At 38.9% G+C, this 25090-nt stretch overlaps 1 protein-coding gene across 2 annotated transcripts in view; it reads left to right on the top strand.

The window, feature by feature from the left end:
* The window catches only part of CDH13 (cadherin 13), a 432177-nt gene that overhangs the window by 279830 nt on the left and 127257 nt on the right, over positions 1 to 25090 (top strand). For both annotated transcript variants that reach the window (XM_041458638.1, XM_041458637.1), the window contains exon 7: positions 24806 to 24984. In XM_041458638.1, the coding sequence (XP_041314572.1) occupies positions 24806 to 24984 (179 nt within the window). The remainder of the gene's footprint in view (positions 1 to 24805; positions 24985 to 25090) is intronic.

Raw genomic sequence — 25090 nt, 5'->3', positions numbered from 1 at the left:
TATAATAAGTGAGTTTTTGGTTGTATAGTTATGTTTGCCAAAGATTTTATTGTGAGAAAATTATTTTTCTCATTACTTTATATTTTAAAAAGCTTTTTCAGCATCTCTATAGTTCTTTGCTAAATATGTAAGGCAGAAAGATACTCGAGTCAATTCTAAATAATTGGGGTTTTATATTGTAATTCCATTTGTTTCTGCAAATATTTTAAAATTATGACTCACTGGGGATGAATTTCTCCTAACCTGTTTTTTATTATCTCATTTTACACTACACCTTTTTAATATATTTTTAATGTGCTATTAGTCATTGCAATAACTCTTTCTCATTTTTCCCATTGGCTTCTCAAGCTGCTGTAATACAAAATGATTTTCCTTTCTCTGCATTCTTTTTTTTGGGGGGATAATCTTGAGGGAGGAGAAGACCAGAAGCAAAGCACTCACTGTGGAGGTTTAATGGTAACACATCACCCTGAGTGACAGTTCTGCAGTAGCTGCCCCTGATTAAAGCTGAGAAAAATATGGACTTTCCATCAGTGTTGGGTTCACTTGGCTGTTCTCTGCTCGGGTGAGACACGAGGCAGGAGAGGTGAACAGAAACAAACTGTTTTGAGGAGAGATCCTGAAATTTTCCTATTGTGTTTTACCGCCCTTGATTGATCTGGTAACTGTTCATGACTTGGCTGATCAGAGACAGGTGTTCTATAGGAGACTTGCCAAAATCACTTAAAGAGTGGCTGGAATCCCTGAAACACTTGAATTTTAGCTTTGATGTTGGAAGCTTTGGTGATCACCACCCTCGTCTTCCACTGCATTACCTGACTGCCCTTTCAGTCAAACTAAATCTCCCAAAAGAGGGGTTTTCCTACATTTGGAGGCTTGTAATTTAGAAAAAAATAATGTGCAGTGAGCACTCTAAGGGTGATTGTATGTTAAATGCTCTTTTTTCCTGTCCCTGCCCATGGTAGGGGGTGGAATTGGATGATTTTTAAGGTCCTTTCGAGCACAAACCATTCCCTGATTCTGTGATTTTTATGTACTAATTTTTAGTGCTGTTTCAAAACACCAGTTGGAGATGTCTAAGGTGTTGTCCTGAACATCTCAATATTTTACCAAGAATCAAATGTCTAGTGTTTTGGGATTTTTTTTGTTAAGAAAAAGTATTCTTATAGAAAATGTCATTTTATTGAAGTGCAAATGAGAAAATGAAGTTCAAATCCGACTATGTTGTTTTCACTTAAAATTCATCATTACCTTGATCTCTCAAGTCTCCAGCTGATCAGTAAATCTTTTTGAAACCTTCATGTTTCCTTTCAGCTTAATGGCAAGTGATGATACCCTTCACGTCTACTTGTTCAGAGCTGGTATTTCTTCTGCTTTAGCTGAAGAAGTGGAGATAAGAAATACTCTGTGATCTTTAAAATGTGTGTGCATTTATTTTATTTTGGTCTTGGATTCTTTTGGTAAAGTAGATGCTGGAGTTTTCTAATACTTATACATAATTTACATAATTTATTTATGCATTCAGTGTGCTTATTGACCTTTTCAGTTGACTGTTTAAAGTATTTTAAATAAATAATTTCATTATCTACATGCTGATTTACAGCCCACAACCTCTATTGTCTTCCTATGGGCTGAGCATATTTTATAAATGGGGGACCATACAAAAATGAAAAATATTATGAAGTGGTTTAGGGCTTTTTTTTTAGGTCACAATGGGTGTTTAGCAGAGTTGCAAAGATCCCTCTGTTCTCAATTCAAAGCTATATTTAGTTCAAAACTGTCTTTTTGCTTCTGTTCTGTCTTCATTTTTCAGATAACAGCTGCTCTGATCATACTCTCTATGAAGGGAAGTTTACGGGATTGTACCTTTATGGAGAAAAAAATATTTGCCCAAGTATCTTTAAATGTTGTGCTGTCTGTTCTTAAAATTGAAATCCTTATTTTCTTTAGCTTCTCCCCTTAGGCAGGAACACATTGCTGTGATAAATATTGTATGGCTTTTAATGCTAATCATTGTTGATTCATGGCAGAGACGAGCACGTTGTAAAAGGATATAATAAACAAAAAGTATTAAAAAGCATCATAAACAAATAAATACTTAAGCAGCTGCTTTTCAGTGCCCCATTAAAGCTGTTATAAATTAGGAATGTGCTTGTGTGTTTTGCCAAGTTCACACTGCATTCACAGGAAATAAGTTATATTGAAAGATAATCTTGCATGGATGGACCCAGTGAGCCCATCCCTCATTCTGGACCTGCCTGATTTCTGTGACAGATCAAAAGCAGAATTTGGGAGAGTTCAGGACACAGATAATTTATTTGGATTTTCCTTTTACACTGAATTTTGTTTTAATTTGGGGTTTAGCCCGCCCCTTTTAAAGGTACTTTTAAAATACCTTTAAGGTCTTTTATTAGCGTTCTGCTCTAATGGAGTAAATGCAGAAGAAAATACCCTGCTCTGACATCAATACCTTTGGCTGTATCACCTGGTTATTTGAGAGATTACCTGAGATAATCTCAGATATCTAATGATAATCTGAGATATTATCATCTTGCCATAAGAAAAATCCACTTTTTATATTTTTTGGCCTGTTATTTATCTTTCTAATGGAATATTTAAGGAAAAAATATGCTTTCCATATGCTTTCAGTGTCAAATGGCTTCTCATGCACGTTTTGAGGTGGAGGAAAACTACTTATATTTGTCCACTGTTTTAGTCCTTTCACACAGTGCACTGGAGCTTGATTCTTAGTCTTCACCATTATTGCAATTTCTTTGAAAACCGTGGGGCTGGACTGGTCCAAGGCTTAGAGAATGTGTTACTATATTTTCCCTGCTGATATTGCTATTTAGTGATCTCCAGGGTCACTTTTTCTCTGACTTTAGTGGAATTTAAAAGATGCCATGGTAACATTTTAATTGCAGAGAGTCCTCTCGATGGGACTCTCCTTTTGCTATGTTTATTTTAGTCTGTTTTCAAAAAGATGCTGTTGATTGACAAGCTGCATTCTCTTTGACAGAATGATTTCACTTTTCAGGTACATTTTATTACATGGCATTGAAATTATAGCTCTTATGTTTTTTTAGAAACTGACTTCTTGCTGCAAACTTTCAAGTTTGTACAGTTTTTATCCCATAAGGTACTGGAGCTGAAATATTAACTTTTTACATGAGAGGTAAAGTGAAATTCTCTCTGGCTGTGGTAATAAATTCTAGAGAAAACCCAGGACAAAATGTGTGACATTTAAAGTGAGGCATAACTTTAATTTACAATTTTTCTGGGTGAATACCCCTCCCTCACCAGGAACTGGTGAATATTAATTATGTCAGTGTTGTATCATGCAAAGGGTTATTTTTCTGAGAGGGAGGCACATTTCCTAACCCATTTTATTGTATTTCCTCACCCAGAGCTGCTGAGAGCAGCTGAATTCCTACCAATAGAAATGTATTTGGCCCTAAGAGAGAACCAATGTCTGGCACTCTGATGCAAAGATTAGAACTAAAAATGCACTTTTTACAGGTTTAGAGGCAAGCCAAGTGTGGGATTATCAGTCATGAGAACAGCTCTTGTTTGTAAGGGTGTGTACACAGAGCCTCTTAAAAGTAAAACCTTCCTATTCCTCTCTAGCTCCTTGCTCACTTTGCTTTTTCTTCCTTACTGTATTGATCTGATGCACTTTTGTCTAAATTGATCCCTGAGGTTATGGATCAGCCCTTGAACAAATCTCCTTGATGAATGGGGAAACTGGGGATATCCTTTACAGCAAGCATTTGGTGAATTTGTCGCCTCACAGCCTGTGCAAAATGTGTAGAGGTAGAATCTGAATGTGATTTTCAAAACATCCCATTGCACCGGGGGAGTACAAGACCTGCACTTCTGGTGCTGGGTAACCTGAGAGCAAGGCAAAGTTGGTTTTTTACCCAGAATTTAACTTTTCAAAGCTTCCTGGACTGAATATTGATTATAGTGCAGTGTATAATTAGAGAAATCTCTGATGTTCTCTCAGTACTAGGAGATTCTTTAAGGTTGCTTTTTTTGCTCTTTTTCTTCCAAAGACAGGATTAAGTTAGACATTTACAAAAAAAGTACTTAACAAGAAAGATAATTTAAAAAAAAATATCTTTAGTGCTGTTCAAGTACTATTGGCACATGAATATAGAATTTCTCTGCTGTTCTTCCTTAAATGATAGCTATTTTATGTATATTTTAGATGAAGCCATTGTACCTGCCAGAGATCCATTCCTATTATCAAGTTGGCTTTACACTTAAAATATCTTTCTGTCTTCAACCGGCCTTTTAATAAATGTATGGATTCATTCACAAATAAGATTGCTGTGATTCATCAGCTTATCTCACTAATGAATGTTTATTGCATTTAACTTCCTGGTGCCTCAGAGGCTGCCCAGGCTGGAGTGATTTGTGCCCCAGACTTTCATCCTGTTGGTAAAGTCTTTTCCATGAGCTGTGTTCTTGCCACAGGCAATGTCTTCCTTCAAAACTGTACATAAATAAAATATTTGTTCACGCTTCTCTCTGAGCGGAGCACAGAGGAAAGTCTTTACTCACGTTCGCAGAAAACGATATCTGCTGCAAAGAGTAAATCCTCATTTTCATATTTAATGAAGCCATAATCAATGGTAATGGCTGAAGATTGCATTAAAAGAATCTTAATGTTCCTCTCAAGGGAAAGTAATTTTACTGGAAACAAGCTAGTTAATCAGCCTCAGACAAACTCTTTGTGTTTTATTATACAGGCAGGTTTGCCAAGGACGAAGAAGGAAACATAACAGAAACAGGAGTCAATTTTCATCTTCAAAAATCTCTCACATTGGGCATTATGTAGGTTTGCTCCCTCAAACACCCAACACTGGTCCTATTTTAATTTTTTTAAGTTAAAAAAATTAAATTTTTAATTATTTTTAATTTTTTAACTTTTTAAACAAAAAAAGGCTGAAATTTGTAAAATAATTATTTCTGCCCCATATTCTGTACAATTTTCATGCAGATGCAGTTAAATTTTCCTAAAACATCTAAGCTGGCAGAATACCAAGAGAAGCATCCAGACAAATATTTCTCTCAGCACGTGTTATACATTGAAATCAAACTTTACCACCAGTGGTGATGTCCAGAGAAAAGCCAGAGAGGTCTATGCAGGGTGATCTCTTGTTCATCCCCAAACCTTCACTGTGAGGGGGAGAGGAAGCCCAAAATTTGGCAGAAGCTGCTGCTGGCAGAGCAGGAGCTGCTGCCTCCCAGCATGGCGTGGCTGGAGGACTTTGTGGAGAGAGAATTGCCTGGATCACGAGCTGGGCAGGGAGAGCCTCGTGATCAAACTCTCTCCTCTGTCTGGGTTTGGCAGACAAAACTGGGATTGGTTTGACATCTTCCCTGTGGCACAAACATGCAATTATCCAACGTGAAGCAGAAGCATTCAGGAATGACTTTCCCACTGAGATCCCACCACAGCAATGGTGGAGAACAGAGGGTGTTTTGTGCCTGGTTACAGCTGAAGGGCAGGACACGTCTGGATAAAGGTTTTGGTGTAAACTCCACTTGCAGACCAGTAGCTGTGATTGTGATGGCCTAAGATTGTGAATAACTTCTAGAAAATGGAGTTGTTTACTTGTACAACAGAATTGGAAGAGATTCGCTTTGGAGCACCCTTTCGAAGGGTGCCCTTGAAGTAAGAGATGCTGTGCCCAAAAGCTCTTCTCTTTTCTCAAAGTTTTATTTTTTCAGTCAGTTGAAATCAGGGCTGGTTTTCTGCAGAGAATATTGGTTTGTTTGCTTTGGAATTCAATGGGAACTTCAGTTCCTGCAAGTACTACAGAGGCCTCTTAAGGTTCAGAGGTTACCTGGTCTTGTGTTTAGAGCTGTTTAGTGAACTGAACAGCCCAAACCTCTCTGGAATTGCCACCACTGTCACTGTCAGAGCAAGGGATGTTTTAGTGGCATCTGCAGGCAAGAGAAGGTGTGGAGCACCACAAAAGCAATGGGGGGAAAGCTGGATGTGGGGATTTTGCTTTTGACAGGCTTTGCTCATCCCTTAGACTGGGGAAAGGCAAAGACACATTGCATCTACATCTCCCTGCTCATTCCTGAAAGACCTTTACTGCTACTTTGATAGAGCTGAGAATCAAGTCCATTTCTCCTGGTTTTGAAAGGAAAGCTGAATCAGCCTTTTCTGTTGGTATGTTCAGAACAAGCCTCATTTCTTATACACGCTTCTTGGAGCATGTTATGTTATGTATACATAAGAAGAATAGATTGTGTTACAGTTTTGTAATTAAAATGCAGCTGAAAATCATTGATCTGAAAAAAACACAGTACAGAGAAAAAGAAACATTGCTCCCGATTTCAAGTGGAAGCTGAGAATAAATCACAATTTGTGTGCTGTGAGACTGCCACATTTCTAGCTAGTTTCAGGCTATTTATAAATGCATTTGTAAATATATTAATGGTCACTTCTGCATTCAGCAGAGAGGTGGAAGGAAAATCTTGACTCAATGTAAGAAAAAAAGGTTGCTGGAATTGCTTTTAAAAGGGAACATTAATGTTCCTACATATTGTGTAACTTGTAGAGAACAAGAAAGTAAAGGAATGATGATGAAGTCTTGATCTAATTGGTTTTCTGATGCTCTCATTTCTGTGATTCATTTTAAGTCTTTCAAGCTTGTGTAGTTATGAAATAAATGGAACAAATTGAAAATGTGGAAACTAAATAAATAATGATCTGCCCATCATGTTAGCATTACTGCTGTCAGTAGTAGTAACATTTATTTAACAATTCTTCTGCATTAATAGGAATGTCTGTATAATAAAATGTGTAATAAGATCTAGCCCATCTTTCGAAGAACTTGATCCCATGTCAGAATGTCTGTTAAGTCATCCTCCATTCAGAGAAAGACTTGTACACTCAGGAGAAGAGTCACTACCCTGGAAATATTTGTGTGGGCAGTACCTGGGAACCAGTTTGCTCACTAATGTGGATTTAAATTTAGGACCTTGCATTTCCATGGTTACTTAATATTTGAAGAAGGTTGAAACCTGCTGAAGCAATTATCCCTTCAGTGTATTCAAGGGCAGGGAAGATGATGACAGTTTCATTTTATGTTGGTCTTGTGCTGATTTATTTTGATGTCTGTATTTCCTTCTGAAACCTCTGCCTACCCTCTCTGCATGAGCTGTAAACAGCAAAATAATAATTTTTCATTTTAGGCACCTCTCCAGCAGTACAATAAGGTGCCACTAACCAGCTGTGCAGAACACCAGAGTGTGGTGGCTCATAAAGCTGTGACCCTGCATGGCCCTTGGTCTGACCACCATGAGGCTTTGCATTTGCTCCTTTTCTGTGTGAAGAAACAGCCTCTGAAAATTATGCAAAAATAAATCATCTTGCCTTTCAGAATCACCAGCGATAATTTTCTTAAACTGTCTAAGTTTCCCTGCTCATATTTCCATTTAATTTCACCCATCTGGGTCACATTTCTGTGGTACCCCCTGCCAGTACCAGAGGAGGGTTTGGGGGTTTGGCCACGAGCAGGAGATCTCTCCTGGCTGCCTGGGGCTGCCCCTTCTGCCCTGCTCTTTTTCGGGTGATGCTGCAGCTGCTGGAGCACTGAACCTCAGGGGATTTTTTGCCTTCATCTTTTCCTGTGTGCTGCCATCCCAAGGATTCTTGATGGGTCAGGGGTCACTCGCTTCACCCCAACCCCAGGTTCCCCTTTCCCCTCCACTGCCAGCCTGGCAGTGATGCGGAGTGGGGGTGAGGGAAGGTTGAAGGAGATGTCTGGAGTGGTCTCCTGCAGCAGGAGGGATGCTGTGCCTTTGGGAATGACCCAAACCTGGACCTCACAGCACCAGGCAGGAGCCAGGTGGGAAAGAGTTTTGGGAAGCGGGACAATTAGGGCAGGAGTTTCTGGGATTTGGGAAGCAGGGCATTTAGAGCAGGAGTTTCTGGGATTTGGGAAGCGGGACAATTAGGGCAGGAGTTTCTGGGATTTGGGAAGCAGGACAATTGTTTCTTTCTCCAAGCAGCAGCTGACAGAACAAGAGGACACAGTCTCAAGTTGCATCAAGGAAAATATTATGTTGGATATTAGGAAAAAGTTTTTCACAGAAAGGATGATAAAGCTCTGGAATGGCTGCCTGAGGAGCTGGTGGAGTCACCATCCCTGGGTGTGTTTAACAAAGCCTGGATGTGGCACTGGGTGCCAGGGTTTAGTTGAGCTGTTGGGGCTGGGCTGGACTCGATGATCTTGAAGGTCCTTTCCAGCCTGGTCATTCTGTGAATTAGGGCAGGAATTAGTTTCTTGGATTTAGGTAGCAGGACAATTAGGGCAGGAATTTCTAGGAATGTGCTTCACACCTCACTGCTGCTCAGGTTGGAACTAATTGGCTGCCCACACCTTGTTTGGGGTTTTTTTGGTTCCCATCCAAATTCTTCCTGCCTGTCACTCCAAGGAGCCAGAGCTTCAGCTGCTCTAAACAACATTTTAAGGTTGTTTGTCATAAACATGAGTATCCCACTCTCAGGGAAGCTCTCCTTTGCTGTATTCCAGAGGCATAAATCTGTTCCTGATTATATGGAGTCTGTTTAAAGGAAGGAATTAAATAGTTTTGTCTTGCGGCAGGATGCCGGGGATATTTGTACTGCAAATCCTCATTTTTGTGGCTTAAAAAAGTGTTTCATTACTGAGTGGAGAACTTCTTATACAGCCGTAGGGAATTCACTGATCAGGAAAACATTCCAAAATATCATAAAGGAAAATTAGCCTTGTAGGAGATTATGCAAATGAAGCTGTTTTCTTACAGAGGGAGAGGAATTTTTACATTTTCTATTGTTTAGATTTTGTATGTTTGCCCACATGAAACAAATTGGGGAAATCAGATTTTTTGTCTCTAAATTCCAGTGCTGGTTAGTTTTCTGTAATTACTTCTCTGTTACTGTATTTGAGAACTGAAACATTAAATGAAAATTTTGCTTACGATACTTCCTGAACATAAAAATCAATAGCTTACGTTCTGTAAATATTTACAGCTGTTTGCCTCACAATTTGTATATTTTTCAAATGTTCTAACTGAATAAGCTTGAGAAGGAATCGATGCAAGCAGTTTTGTACATTAGAGCTGCAAAGTACAACCTCTTTGGGTAACAGATGTATTTATTGTAGTGTCACATTTCAGTTCCCAGGGATTTTTAAGAAACTATTTTCAGAGCAGGAGCAGAAATGATGTTTTTCCCTCCTCTGTAGTAGTTGTGGTGTAGTTGCCAACACTTGTAACTTTTTATTAACATTAATTACTTTTGATGTGTGCAGCAAAACATGAACAATATGAATGTTATGTCTCCATTAATTACTTTTTAAAAGCATGTATATATTTAATTACTGATCAGGTAAGAGATCAGATTTCTGGGAAGGACATTGGCTCCAGCAGCTAAGAGATGATGCTGAGCTTCTTATTCCATAAGGGGCTCTTCCAGAATTTTTTGAGTCAAGCCAAATCAATGTGGAATATTCAGTAGGTGAATGTGTCAATGCAAAGACACCAAATTTGAAACACATTTGCACTGATAAAATTAAAAATAACTTCATTTAGATCTATGTATTTATTGATATTTTATATATCTATACATTTTTGTCTGTTATACCAAGTATATGTGTATATAATGCAGAAATTAACTCCATTGCATGAATATAAAATAAAATTAGATCAAAGAAAAATACACAGGCACTCATAATTATACATATATTAAAATATTTCTCTTTGCTTCAGAGCAGTACACTTCAATAGATTTCAGGTTTAAGAATGTACTGCCAGCTCTTAAAGCATTCATTTGCTTTTATGAGCCTATAATGCTCCTGTGCTATTATTCAGAGTCATCCCAGCATCATGAACTCCAAACTTGTCAGAAATTATTTCCAGTATTGCACAGTCTCCATATGCAGTAACCAGGACAGAAGATGAAATGAAAATGCTTTATAAAGCTTGCCCAGAAAACTGAAACTCATCATTTATACTCTGTTTCCATGTAAGTGCCTTATAAATGGTTAACTAGGTTTTGAATAAATCTGCCATAAATGTTTAATTGAGGGGCACTGGGTTGATTTTAATTATGGCTTATAAACAACTGTAGCATGGGTAATTTATAATGCAATTTGTGGATTTGTACATAGATCTCACTGCTTTAGGAACAGGCACAAAAACAGAGAATGATAAATGTTCTTAACTTCTTTTTGTGTAAATTTCTTTCTAATTCCTGGACACTGGGGCCACTTTGCAACATTTCCACACAAATCCTGGTGGAGGAACACCCTCATGATGTCTCACACAGACATTTTTATCCACTGCCCAGACCTTGGCAGATCAGTGAGCAAGGCATTAGTTTAAAAAGAAGATTCTTGGAAGCCAGCTGTGTGTGGAGCTCCAGTAGCGCACACAGGAGATTCCACAACTGACACACCACAGAACATTCATCAATTTATTTCCTGCATGTAAATGTGCTAAAACCCCTCTGAAATTAGCATAACCAAGTCCTTCTGCAAGTGGGATGCTGCTGAATGATGCCCTGAACTGCTGCTGAAATTGCTAAATTGGAATAGAAACATCAATGGTGCTTTGCTGCAGCTTCTGCTACCTCCTAATTCTGCAAAAGAATGATTTATGGACAAAACCTAAGCAGAGAATGGCAGCACTTCCCATTTTCTTTAGTACAGAACCCAGGTGGGAAGAGTGCTTCTTGCAAAACTCTCATTTCCTGCCCCAGCATCCAGCAGATTCCCAACCAAGGGAGGGAATTTTGGCCCAGGCTGCATTCCAGGCACCAGAGTGAAGCTATTCCTGTAGGATACAAGCAGCTGAGTTATTCAGCTAACAACAGTTTTGTATTATATTGCGTGCAAAACATCAGAATAACCAGTTTGTTATATAAAATATATTAATATATATATATATTTGTCACATATTTATCACCTGTGACAAATAAATAAAATACTTGTTACAAGACCACAGTGTTTCATGGTACAGGGAACTGAGAGAATGGCAGGCTCAGAAGGCACAAGTGGTTTCTTTGTTAGAAAACCCTAAATTATTTTAGTAATTTTAAAATTAGATAATAAAATAAAATTCTTTTATTTTAATATAATAAAAATTGTATGGAACATTAGATTTTTTTCATAGACTTTTAGATCTGAGTGTGTCTAAAAGTTTCAAGTAAAACTTAGTCTTAATCCATGATCACTTCAAGGACAAAAGACATCCCTGGTATTAGATAGAGAGAGAGATAAATGCTTCTGTGTAAGTCTTAACATGCATTATTAAATATATTCTCTTTGGGGTTAATATGTATATTTTAATACATATAAAAAGTTACTAACCAGGGAAATCTGAAAAAATCAGAAAATATATACAGAAAAAATCACGTCTGACATCTTTAGAGATTAATTTCTTTAAGAACATCCTGTTCCTACCTCAATTTTTCCACAGTTCTATTGGCACCTGTATTTCTGTGCTTTTAACAATATAACCAACTTGCCACCAGTTCTGTAGTTCTAGAAGGCAATGGATATACACAGCTGGATTTTTTTCTTTACATTTTTAAACTTTACTGGTATTCTGTGTGAGTGGGAAACTTGTAAAAATGTGCATGTTTTATTTGCTTTAGCAAATTACCCATTTGGTTTAATTTGTAGTTGTTCTGTGCCAACAGAGATATTCAGTGCAAAGAGCTCATCGTCAGATCTGATTGTTTAGGCACAGAAAGTAAAATGTGAGAGAATCTTGGGAGAAATCTGCTGGGATTTCTGTCCCTGGGTCACTCCTTAGGTGGAGTGGAAGTGACTGAAATCACAAACTCTTCTCTCTTTAAAGCAGCACGTTGGGATAAAAAGCAAAGCGAGCTCTCAGAAAAAAAGTGTTTGCAGTTATGTAATGCATTTTCCTGGTAATGCTCTAAAAATACAGAATAACTTCACTTGACATTGGTACCTGCCACTGGAATGCCTCTTTCCTCTTAGGCTTTCCAGATCTGTCATGGATCTGTGATTTAAGGTACAATTTTCCCAGTTTGACACATAATCCATAGACACAGATCATCGTGGCTCATTTATAGCTGCCATAAGGGTTTCACTGTAGGTAAACAGACATAAAAGAATTATAAGATAAATAATATATATAATAAATATTTCTACAATATATAAATATAGTTTCTATATTTATTATAATTGTATAAAATACATATAATAATTATATAAGATAGATATGTATATCTTTATCAAAATTATAAAGTAAAGGTATCAAATTTGCTCAGTTTGGGGAATTTTTGTTTGCTTGAATTTTTCTTTTTTTTTTCTTCAGTAGGTATTAAGTTTGGGGTGGGGTTTGGAAGTCACTGCTCTTGCCAAAAGTCAGGGAATTTATGTGGTGGGAATTCTGTGATCATCAACCCTTTGTTTGCATAAATACCATAATTTATTGATGATCTAATTAAGAAGTGCGTGGCAGGGGCAGGGATGGACATGAGCAGACACCTCGGAGACCAAAACTCTGACTCAATTCCTGACCTTGCTGATTGCTGGGGAGATTTACAGTTCACATCCCTAGAAAGTAGGATTTCATGTAAGTTACTGGGAAAACAAACAAATAAATCACAGGGGTTTGAAGTCAAATATTTCTTACTTGATTATTTAACTGAAGTTTTGCATGGAAGAAATCCACTCAAGCTCTCAGGGATTTGTACTCGGAAGGTTGATATCATTTGGAATTTTCATTCTTCCATACATTGAATCAGGGCTCCACTCTAAATTACAAAAGAACTGAGGTTGAAGGGAAACTCTGTGACTGTGTTTGACCAATGGTGTTTACAGATTGCCTTTGAACTTTGTGGTATATTGGTATTGACATTTCCAACACTGGAAATTGTGAGGGCAAATGTCAACAGGGAACCCAAGGCAGGAGCACCTCTGTCTGCTCCCAAGTCCCGTTTGCCTTCCAATTTCCTTCAAACAGGGAAAGGGGATGGCTGGAATGACCCTCCCCTGTGATGGCCCATCCAGGGCATCCCTCACAGGGGCCAGACCCACCTTCTCCCCAGGAGACAAGATTTCACTGGAGCCCTGAGCTGAAAACTTGAATTTTCAGTGTGTTCAGGATGAGGGTTGTGGAAAAGTATCCAGTGGAGAGCTGGAAATTTGAAAATTGGAAATCTCTCTTTGGGTCTCCTTTTTTAGGATGATTTCCCACTGACTGATGCTTGTTTTCTTTTTGCCCAAGAAGCAATATGCGCATTTATAAAGTATAAATGTACTTGAGCAAGCCCGTGACTTAATGACCCCAAATTTGCACACAGCTCCACAAATCTTTATGATCTCTAAGTACCCAGTGATATATTGTGACCTGTTCTGTGCTTAATTATTAATTTTACATTAAGGAGTCTCATAGTCAATATTTAGATGGTTTATGACATGCAGAAGCTTTTCCATGCTCATATTTTCTTTGCAGGGACATAATGTAGCCCTTTCAGTACTAAATCAATTACACACAGAGTTAAAATAACTTGATTTGTTGCTTAAGGTCCCTTCCCAACAAGATGCATCAATTCTAAGGGAATAAAACCAGGGATATCTTGGGCTGCTTTTAATCCTTGCAGGGCTCTGCTTTGCAGGGGTTGAGGCTGTAAAGTTGTGCAGAACAAAGATCCCTTCAGCCCTAAGCAGTCCTGAGATGGGGAGAGAAAGGGTTCTGGAGTCTGTGGTGCCAGAACAAAATTACAGGAGAACCACTTTATTCTAACCCTGCTTTCCACACCTGTAGTTATGGCAGAATCAATGGGAGTGTATCACATATTTTAAGTGCCCTCTCAGAGTCAGATTTCACCCGGAATGAATCACTTCCAAAGGTGCTTTATCTCACCTTTCCTAAATTTTTATGTTAGAATGGGATGAACTGCATCCAAAATTGCCAGTCCCTCTTTAGTGACTATAAAAAAGACTGGATATCTGAGCCTAAAGTGGTTGTAACTGAGTGAAAGTAATCACACTTGCTGAACTAAGTGATTTAATCAATGACTTAATTCAGGAAAGAATATCAGGATCCCTACTGAAAATATATATCACACACCCCAAATTGTATTCTTGTTACAAATATGGATGGTTTTGAAACCTGTGATTTATACAAGAGAGTTTCAAAGGCTGTTTTAAAATCACAGGGCACACTCTTGCAGCATCTGAATCATTTATTAAATTCCGCTATCAGCAGCTTTAAAATATAATTTAATCAAAAAGATCATTTGAAGAAGAACTGCAAAGATTTCTACGTGCAGATACTTTAATCTCAAGATGGGGAAAAAGGCAGAAAACAATTCCATTTTCTGTTATTGCTCTTAGGGAATGAGCTGTGGGGACTTGATTTAAGGGCTGGCCAATTTGAAGTGCAGGTTTCCAGAATAACTGAGGGTGTTCATCCTTCCTCCTGTGAACTCTTTTACTGTGGGAAGCTGTTGAACTGGGTTCAGGAGAATGCATGGAGGAAGAATGAGTCTTTTTTAAGGATATATTCCTTATGATCCTCACTAAGGGTTTCTTCCATACTTACTTTGAGACCTTAAAATCAAATCTTCCACTTCTGTTTGTAGTTTTAATAGGAATTATTGCATCTGTGATATGATTTATCCAGAAAAGTGCAATGGACTTAATGCAATTCTCTGAATTAAGAACAGGGAGCAGTTGCCCAGTTTATTTATTGGATCCAGCAGTGAAGTCCATTATGAAACATTGCTCAGGGAGGGTGAATTTAAATAAATTCAACAGGGCAGATGCTACGAGCCCAACCAAATAATTTATCCAGGAGTTCAGCTGTAGAAGGAGGTGAAGAAAAACAAAACTCACCTAAAAAGATCCTGTATTATGATGGAAACACTTATCCCTCAGATAAAAACTCTCAGATGTTTAATAGATCAAATGGCTGGGACTTGGCTATGAAATCAATACAAAGATGAAATAATACATCAGAATTAAGTGTGTGCTCTGTTCCTGCAGAGGAAGAGAGAAGCCTTATGAGATGATTTGCCTCCTCATTAGGACATCTGATTCTCCCTTCATTAGCACTGCTTTTGTAATATTGAAGCACCCTTGGCTCATCTGGGTTAATTTTGGATTGATGTAGGTGCTGAGAGCCCCAGTGGCAGACACAGGGCTAACAGGGCTGGGTTCACTTCTATTTCCACTTTGTAATTTGAGATTAAAGCACAACCAGTTCATATTTGTTAACAGGCAAAGAGTAACGATGAGAATTTCCCAGGTGCAGTAATTGCTGAAGTCCATGGTGCTGTGTATTCATAATCCTACATCCATGTGAAAAATTGGATACTTGTGTAAATTGCTGGTAGCAAGAAGGGAAAGGGACCAAAGTAGAAGAGGCACCAAAAAAAAAAAATCACAGATCATCCTTTTGAGAAATTAGGGAGATAAAAAGGGAATAAAGGCAGTGTAATCCTATGTATACCCAATACAGTCCTTCAAGGTCAATCCTGTATTCCACAGCCTCACCTAAGATAAATCTTTGCTTTAGTAATGCTGGGCTGAATTAGATCAACAGAAATTCTGGCCCAGTGTCTTAAAATGTTTCCAACTGGGGAAGACTGACCTTGCACTAGTAGACCTTTTAAAATATAATATTATTACTTTTTAATCAGGAAGGATGCCAAGGTACCCTACTTGGACATAGAAGAATAGTGCAAAGTGATTTCTGTGAAGTAATGACGTGGTTTTGATTAAAGCCCACTGAGACGGGCGAGTTTAATTGCTGCCTTTCTTATATTTGTAAGAAGTCAGTCAAGTCCTTTACAAAAGTAGGTAATTTATGGAATGAGATCTTCCATCTGTGAGTGTGGCCCTGATCAAAAGATTATTGAAATCTGTGGAAATGCTCCCTTCTTAGGAAAATCTCTCCATTCTGTTGTTGTTCTGGCGCAAGTACTAATGCAGAATATACACACAGAGTGCAGCTTGGGCTTCTTATTACCCCATTCCCACTGACTGCAATTTTTTAGTGTTTTTAAAAAATAGGCACTTAGTGTCCATACATCAGACTGTTTCATTTTGAGGGGTTTTTTTCCCCAATTTCGAATAATTTATTGTTGGAATGAAAGAAAAAATATTTTTTCTCATTTTCATTATCAAGCATTATTAGATTTGAATATACTCCTTACTTAAAAAACACTGCTGCTCCCTCCCTCCCAGTGCCCCAAGTTTCCTTTCCAAAGGACACTGCTGCTGTGAAAGGGTTGTGGGATAAGATATACCTGGGCTGTCTGAGAACTGGGAAGTGCAGCTTGGCCTCCAAATTCAGAGTCTTTCCTGGCTTGATGGATGTGAGCTGGGTTCCCAGTGATCAGCAGTGTTCTGTTTAATGAGAGCTGAGGGAAGGATCTGTTCTTGGTTCTGTTGCCATTCTGTTGTCAGAATTCTAATTCTGCTTGACTGGCCTGGATGGAGACAAGGTGGAAGTGGCTTTGCAGTGAAAGATGGTCAGTTCCCTCCCAGAAGTTCAGAATGAAAATAATTGTCAATCTTTTTTTACTAACCTAAGTGAAGTCTCTGAAACCTCTATTTTCTTTTCTACATTTATCTTGATTAAGAATGCTACCCTGCTTAGAGGTTGGGAGAAACTGGATATTAGCTTCTGTTTTGAGGGAGAAAGTTAAATGATTAATCTAATTTTTTCCTGGTTTATTTCTTGTCATGAAGTTTAGGAGAAGCTTTCTACCACATTCAAGAGGTAATTTCTCATGGGTATTTCTGGATATGAAAATTAAATCAGGTTTTATTTATTTGTAAGACTTTAAAAGTTGCTGTCTATTAACAATTTGCCTTGACTGGCCAGAACTCTACCCCCCAGAAAAGAGGGAAGGGTAAAAAATGGGAAAGTATTAAGGAAAAGGTAAAGAAAAGCTGAAAGAAAACATTTGGATTATAAAACAGAAATAAGTGCAGAATATGTATTTTTAGTAAGCTTTCTGCTTACCCTTGACTATAAAGTTTGCATCTGCATTTAAACAGCTTGCATATGCCTGAAATCAAATTTGAATGATTGCAGGCAATTCCAATTTTACATGGGACCTGGGAAAACAGCACAGTGCATCGTGTGAGCTGTGAGCATCTCTGCCAAAAACCTTCAGCTGTCAGTGATGCCTTGAGAAGGCTGACCTAGAACAGAGACTAGATGGAGCCAAAGAATAAAGCAGGGATTTATTAAAAGTCCTCAATGGATCCACCCTGGGCAGCACAACCCAAAACGGTCCCAAAATGCACGAGCGCTCACGGGGTCTCTCCCTGGGATCAGCTCTGCTCCATGTGCACATTGCAGTTCAGTGTCCAATTCCAGCTTTAGCCCATCCAGTCCCATCCTGCTTGTTTTTCTCTCTCCAGCCCACGGGGTTTGTGCTCTTGGGCTGAGATTTGGATCATTTGTCCTTGGTGCCCAGCTGGAGCAGGAATTGTTTTGTGTCCCTGCTCTGTGCACAGAGCTCACCATGCCCTGATGGGAAGCTCAGACCCACACACTAAAGCAGCACAGAATGTGAAAAATATAAAAGCTAAAACCTGAGGCATCATCAGGCAGCTCAGACCAAAGGGCCCAGTGACTGAGCAGGGTACCTTGGGCAGGGGGTGCTGAGTTTTGGGCTTTTTACCTTTGCTGGTTTGATAAAAGCAGAGGGAAGAGCTCAGCACTCCCCTGGGGCAGCGGTGGCCTGGAGCTCAGCTGGCATTGACCAAACTCCTCTTGGGATTTGGGCTGCCTTCCTGCAGAGTTGGCCAAATGCACCTGTGGTGATGAATTACGCAGGCATTCTGGAAATTTCTCCATCTGACCTCTCAGCAAAGAGGCTTGTGTATCTTTTTTGAGTATGCTCCTGCCTTGTTTTGACGGGGTTGATTTTCATGATGTTTAAATGTCTCATCTCGTTACTATTTGCTGTGGTTTTCCTGACTGATTTCTAGTGCTAGTCAAACTCCAGAGAGAACGTGGGCCCTTTGTGTTTGTCATGCCTGGGGCTGAATCTTGCTCTTTGTATGTTGAATAGATATTCTTTCACTCATAAATCACTGCTCTGTCATGTTCGCCTGCTGTGAAATGTTCAGAGCATATCATCATTTACATTAAACCATTTACTTCAAGAGAATGTGTTATATTGCTTTATGAATTATGTGATCTGACATATAAGATTATGTTATGAATTGGTGCTTAGAATATTAGAACAGTGGGACGTTTTATAGCTTATGGTCATGATCCAAGAAGTAATTCATGACTTTTCTTAATAAACTTGGCTGGTCAGAAGGGAAACAGACATGGGAGTGTGACATTTTTGCTTAGAGAGAATCCTGGTTAAGAAAAAAATCTTTGGTGATTTGCTTAAACCTGCAGCCTGTTTATGTCTGGGGGAAGAATATTGGATTTTTCAGCTGCATCTCCACTGTTTTAAGTCCTCTTTTACTAAGCTTGCAATTCCCAGTCCATGTGGAGAGACTGTAAATGAACAAGTGTGAAGGATTCCCCTTGCCTGGGCAAGGAAGGATTGTTTGCTGAAGGGGGAGAAGTGGTGAGTGGAACTGGGGGAGCTGAGCTATTTTAGGTCTGTTATTTTTGTGATCCCTCTAAAAGACATCTTATCCATTCAGAGGATGAACTTTTGGACAGTACTAGGTAGGAAATGAGACTTCACTGATTTTATTCCTCATGCAAATACCTGTTTCATGCTATCTGCAGTCTCTAAGACAAAAGTCTTCATGCATTTTTTAATCTTTTTTTTTTTTTCTTTGTGTGTGGGAAGATGCACAGAGTCTAAAGTGTAGGTTATCTTGTTTGGGGATAATGAGTTTTGTACAACACAAAATCTGTGAAGGGGATCTTGGTGTTCTGAAAGAATAAATTACATTCTTCACAATTTCTTGTATCTGCACAGATAGAGGTAAATTTCAGTATGAATATGCTACAACAAAATGTCATAACCTGGCGTGTACAGACAAAAACCACAATTTGGGAATCCTTGGTGGGGCTAACAATTTTCCATGCTTTCACCACACAGTTTTACCCTAAAGAAGGAAACATCCACAGCACTGTAGACAAAATACAACACACCAAAGTAAGATCTATGTCACATAACTCCAGCTAATGCAAATTCCCTTACTGACATGTCATAGATCAATGTCTGGCCTGGAGCAGAGAATACCTGAGAGCTCTTCACGTTGCTCTCACAATGTGACAGAGTCTGCAGTGTGGCTGGGGACAGGACTGTGTATAAGTCATGTTCCAAACATCCCAGGAGTGAATAATTCATTCTGCCAAAACAACTGTGCTGTTCCTGGGGAAGAAAGGTTAAATACCAGTATTGCTAAAGGTTGACCTGCCCATACATCTTCTCTGTTCTGTCATAACGTTCAGCTGGGAATGTCCCATTATTTCTTACTCAATTTATATGCTTCTGACTGCATTAGCTCTCTATAGATAGTAACAATTCTTGACAGTTCTTCATCTCTACTTAATATTACTGAAGTTTCTTTTGTGTACTGGGAGAAGTTTGTTTATTATTCATTCCAGAGCTGACAGTTCACCAGTTCACCCTTCCAGTCCTGCTGGCTGCAGTACAGTGGCATTCCCAGAGTACTGCTCAGTGATGCCATCTAATCTAGAGTTTGAAAGAACCTGCCAGACATCTAAATAGAGAATGTGAGGAAGCCCTACAGGGTAGAAAATTATTGCCCTGTACAAATATAAGATGTGCTCAAAGCCTGAACTCAATGATTCTCACTAAATATCTTCTTTATTGAGCAAGGCCTTGAAGTTTTTAGTGATACACATAATTGCAATTCAAATGCCCTTGATTGGAACCATAATAGACCTTTTTTCTTACATTTGTTTTGCTCCCCTGGGGCTTTTTGTCTGAAAGTACAAAATGATAATCAAACATGTAATTAGTTATGATGAGAACATTGTCAGGAGGGCTCCCTGCTTTGTTCCAGTTTCTGAAAGTTGGGCTCTAGTGATATAGGTAACCCTCTTGATTTCTTCTTTCTTCATCCCATTTTTCACTCTTTGTCCTCCTTCTTGGGTTAAAATAGCTGCACTTCTGCAAAATGTGACATTGTGCAACTGATTGTTATCATGTACAGAAACACAGCTGAACTTGTGGAGAAGGTGGAAACACAACTCTTCAGGGCAGTTATGTTAATTACAAGAATAAGCCCTTCCTTTTCTGTAACACATGTAGAAAACATTTAATGTACTGAATATATAGTGGAGAACCACAGAAAGAGTGAAAATCAGCTGGGAAAACTCCATGGTGAAGTCTTTGAGCTCTGTAGTGCTCATAAAGTTAAATATTTTCAGTCCTTAAACTGGTTAATATTTTATTGTTGGTCTTCAGATTCATTCTTCTCTTAAGGCTGTAGGCTTGAGACATTTATTCACATTTCACCAGGCTAGAGATAAGCCTCACTTCCACTCCTCTCCAGTCCTTCTTTTAAACCCAGCAGCTGCATATAGTAAATAAATAAAAGTTCAGTAGTAATGTTCTCTTGACATCTTAGCAGAAAAAAGAAAGAGAAGGAAAGAAAAAAAGAGTGAGACAGGTTATAGGAGGTTATTAACTAAACACCAAAGAGATTTTCCCAAGAAACCTTCTGTTCCAACCACTCCAAAGCCATGCATGTGTTAAATTTTACTTCTTGGTACCTAAGGGGAGATTTTGCCAATATTTTCAAATAACCAACACATTGATAGCTGCAGCCTCTGGAGCAATGGCCTGGGAGTGGGATCTGTGTGTGACCAAGGAGGAACTCTGGGAGGTTCTCAGTGATTCTGGAGATTCTGAGTGATTCTGGGAATTCTGAGCAATTCTCAGCCAGAAAGGCTGGCAAACAAACCCTGAATATCGAGACACACCAAGACACAAGTGCAGCTATCCTGGGAGAGTTTCCTCCATGGATCTCTGTGCGTCATTGGCACAAGGAAGAAGCTGCTGATTTTGCAGACATTCCTTCCCCAGCCTGATCAGTTTATATACATTGTTTAACATGATAATGTAGCAAGCTGTTGTTTTGCGGTTTGAAAGGCAGCTGCATTTGATTGATGCCAGGAATGGAAGTATTTGTAAAATGACACTGAATTAAATGTAGTCAGTTTATGGGCCTGGGGAAATGAATCTTTTATGAAGAATAAAAGTTTATGATGAAGGAGGAATACTGAAGAAGTGTGCATCTTGAATGAAGCTCTTTTGGACTGGATGCCTGCTGCAGAGCTTTTCAAAACATACATTTGGGCCACTAAGCTTTTAAGATCTCTGCATAAACATTATCCTTTCTGGTGGTCCAATCCCAATTTGTGGTTTGTGTTCTCTCTGTGGACACCTCAGTTAGGATAGGGAATTTCTTCCCTGGAAATGTAACTATTAGGCTTCTCCAAAGGGGTTCCAGGTGTGTGTTTTAACTGCTGGATTAAAGCTCTTGTGATTTTTGAGGCATCAGCCACAAATATGAAGCACATGGGGGTGCAGTTTTCTGTATTGATTCCCAAAAAAAAGACCAAGACAACCTGTACTAATACAAAACAACATCTAAAGACAGCCCAAAATTTTATGTGCATTTTTTACACATAATGACAACTTGTGAGAATAGAATAACTTTAAAATTAGATTTAAATGCCATTTTGATGGTAACCAGAAACCAGTGCCACAAAACTTTTGAGAGAAGCATAGAAAAAAGATGTATCTAATTCTCTCCAGCTTTCCTCCTGGAGCTGGCATCTCTATGCAAAATGGATGCAAAATTCTGCTCATCTGAGTTGCTGGAATTCTTATCAGTATGCACCAAAGAATTGATTGCAGGGAACAAGATAATGTCTAGTGAGTTGAAAGGTTGAAGAACTGCAGCTGGCAAATCAGAGTCAGACTCAGCCATTGTGTTAAGCCAGTCCTATGCCAGAGTAATGAGAGTTTGATTTACATCAGATCTTAAAATTTGCACGTGCCTTCCACTGTTTTATCATCAGAAATATTTCAGTAGGACAACGGTATAAATGGGATTTCTACTTGAAAATATATTGTAATAAGTTTCTAAATCTCTGCTGAGCATCAGCTCATCTAATAGATTTATAATAATAGCAACCTTGTATTCATTCAAAATGTTTTCTACTGTACTTGAGTATGGCATCATATTAAAGTGCATTCTTCAGGAAACCACTGTGTACTGAAATCCACTTAATTTCACATGGACTTGGGCACTCTTAAAGGTCCTTTGAGGTTTGCCTTAGTCCTTATTTATTTCACTGAAACCTTGTGATTTAGAGACCCTTGTGAAACATGTTATCTAACATCGATATAAAAAATCTCCAAAATGTGATAAATTGCTAAAAACCAGCACATTGTGTTGCGCTTGTGAAAAGAGGGTGAATCTTAATTCTTCAAAAAAGAAAGCAGTTCTTTTCTCTCTTTTCTTCTCAATCAGTCTCACACAAAGTAGGTGAAAATATCAGGGCTGGGATCATCTTGTAACACTGGAAAACATGGCATGGTATCCAGTGGTAAGCTTCTTTTTGAGCTGTCTGACCTTTAATCACTGCTGAATAAAACCAACATGCTGTCAGGTCTCTGCTATTTTTCTCAAGGGGGTAACTCTGCCCAAAGTAGAAATAAAATAACACCTTGGAGAGCTTATATTCAAGATCACTACAAGAAGAGGCAGCACTCTGTACTCTGAGAACTACAACAAAAGGGGAAAAAAGAAAAGAAGAAATGTATCTAAACAAGCCAGTTGAGTTTGTTTAACAGTGAACAGGCAGTTGTTATATCAGTCTATAACTGAGACTGGGATTGTTTTTATTTTTACCACAATATTTCATTTTCATTGGATTTTTTAAATCCAAGACCTTCACCAAAACAAACTCACTGTACACGAATGATGCATATTTCTGTTATTGAGGCACTTGCAATCTAATGTCTTAGGCCCTGTCTGTATCAGGTTTTACCTCTTGTAGTCATTTTGCCACAGAAGTCTCTGTGAATACTGAAGAATGACCCTATGGTCTTGCAGATCTATGAAGAAATGAAATGCTGTATTTAAATTTATATATTTAATATATATAATATATATATTTATATTTAATATTTTATATATTAAATTTATATAGTTAATGTGCATATTTAAATGCTGTATTTTAAATGTGGTGACCATGATAATTTAAAATAATACTTGCCCAGTCTGTGGGGAAAAGAAAGGGTGAGTTCCCACAGAAGAATTGACCTGTAGCAAAGAATTATGGCTCACACTGACACTGATTCACACAGGAGATAATGATGTCAGTGCAAATGGAAGTGGTGTAGATCATGGAATCTGATAAATTGTTTCAGTTGGGATTTTTAGGCCAAAGACTGGATCCCTTCCTAGATTTCTTACTTTATAGTTTGCTAATATCTCACACTAATCTGTTACTTAACATTGAAATGAATTTATTGATTTGATCATGGCTTTTTTGTTATTTGGTAGAATCTCATTCTGTCTTCAGCTCAATATTACCAGAAATATTTAATCTTGCTGTGACCATATATTATTTAGTTAGATTGCTTTTCAAACTAATGCTTACACTTAGAGTTACAGATGAACTGATGAAGAAATCATTTTGGTCTAGGGATCACGGTTCAGGCCAGGTGTCTCATGCTCTCTCTTTGTTTCTCAGTGTACTGTTCAAAGCTGATAAAATGCTGACAGAATTTTGCTCTGGGCTGCCTGTCTTGGGGAGAGGACAATCCTTGATCCAGGGATGCAGGATGTGCTCCCCTCCTAAGCATGGGACTGGCAGCAGCTCTGTCCTCTCTCCATTAACTGTGATAAAGAAACAGAGTGAGGTTTTTCCTCTGCACAGCATTTAGGAATCTGTGAAGGGAATTGCATTTCCCTTATTGCACTCTGCAGCAGAACTGTGTGCTCAGGGAATTTCCTGTCAGAGAAACCTTCAGCACTGGAAGGACAGTGGGACAATAGAGATGGGGGGCTTATGGATGTTCATGAAACAAGCTCATAAATTTGTGCAAATTGAAATTGGAACAATGTAGGCTTTAATAATTGCAACATTTCTTATTGACAGAGATGACATCCAATACATTTTGAACTGCAACAGTTCACCATGCAAATACATACCTGTTATTTCAGTATTGTTGTTTTCATTGTAGCCACCTGTGGCTTTTCTGCCTGCAGAATTAAAAGTGGAAGAGATACACCTGTAATTCATTTAGTGAAATGCAATTACCATGGATGGCTTCAAAGCACAGAGATACAGGGAATTTGTGTTAGAGCACATGAGTCTTCTGTGGGCTGAATAACAAGTACTCACTCTCTACACCTCCCTGAAGGGTGGCTGTGCTCAGCTGGGGCTGGGCTCTTTCTCCAGGCAGCACTGACACAACCAGAGGTCACAGTCTCCAGCTGTGTCAGGGGAAATATAGGCTGGATATTAGGAAAAAGTTTTTCACAGAAAGGATGATAAAGTTCTGGAATGGCTGCCTGGGGAGGTGGTGGAGTCACCATCCCTGGGTGTGTTTAACAAAGCCTGGATGTGGCACTGGGGGCCAGGGTTTAGGTGAGGTGTTGGGGCTGGGCTGGACTCAATCTTGAAGGTCTCTTCCAGCCTACTTAAAAAAAGAACAAAAACAAAAAGTAAAGATAATAGGAACACAAGTGCAACCTAGATATCATGTGGAAGCACTCAGTGTGAGAGGGTTTTTGCTCAGTGCCTGCTGTGTGTGCCCTTTCCCCAGGAACCACGGTGATGCGCATGGCAGCGTTCGACGCCGACGACGCCAGCACGGACAACGCCCTGCTGCGCTACAACATCCTCAGGCAGACCCCCACCAAACCCTCCCCAAACATGTTCTACATCGACCCTGAGAAGGGAGACATTGTCACAGTGGTGTCCCCTGCGCTGCTGGACCGGGAGGTGAGTGAGAACTTTCCTGTCTCCAGTCTCACATTTTGATGGTTGTGCCTCTAATCTTCTTCTGGGCTGTGAGTAGAGCCTCTGGGTATTGTTGTGTGGGAATTCA

This window comes from Pyrgilauda ruficollis, unplaced genomic scaffold (genome assembly GCF_017590135.1).
Source record: "Pyrgilauda ruficollis isolate IOZ18807 unplaced genomic scaffold, ASM1759013v1 scaffold13, whole genome shotgun sequence".
NCBI lineage: Eukaryota > Metazoa > Chordata > Aves > Passeriformes > Passeridae > Pyrgilauda > Pyrgilauda ruficollis.
The sequence above is the reverse complement of the archived record's forward strand: the minus strand, read 5'-3'. Positions and strand labels throughout refer to the sequence as shown.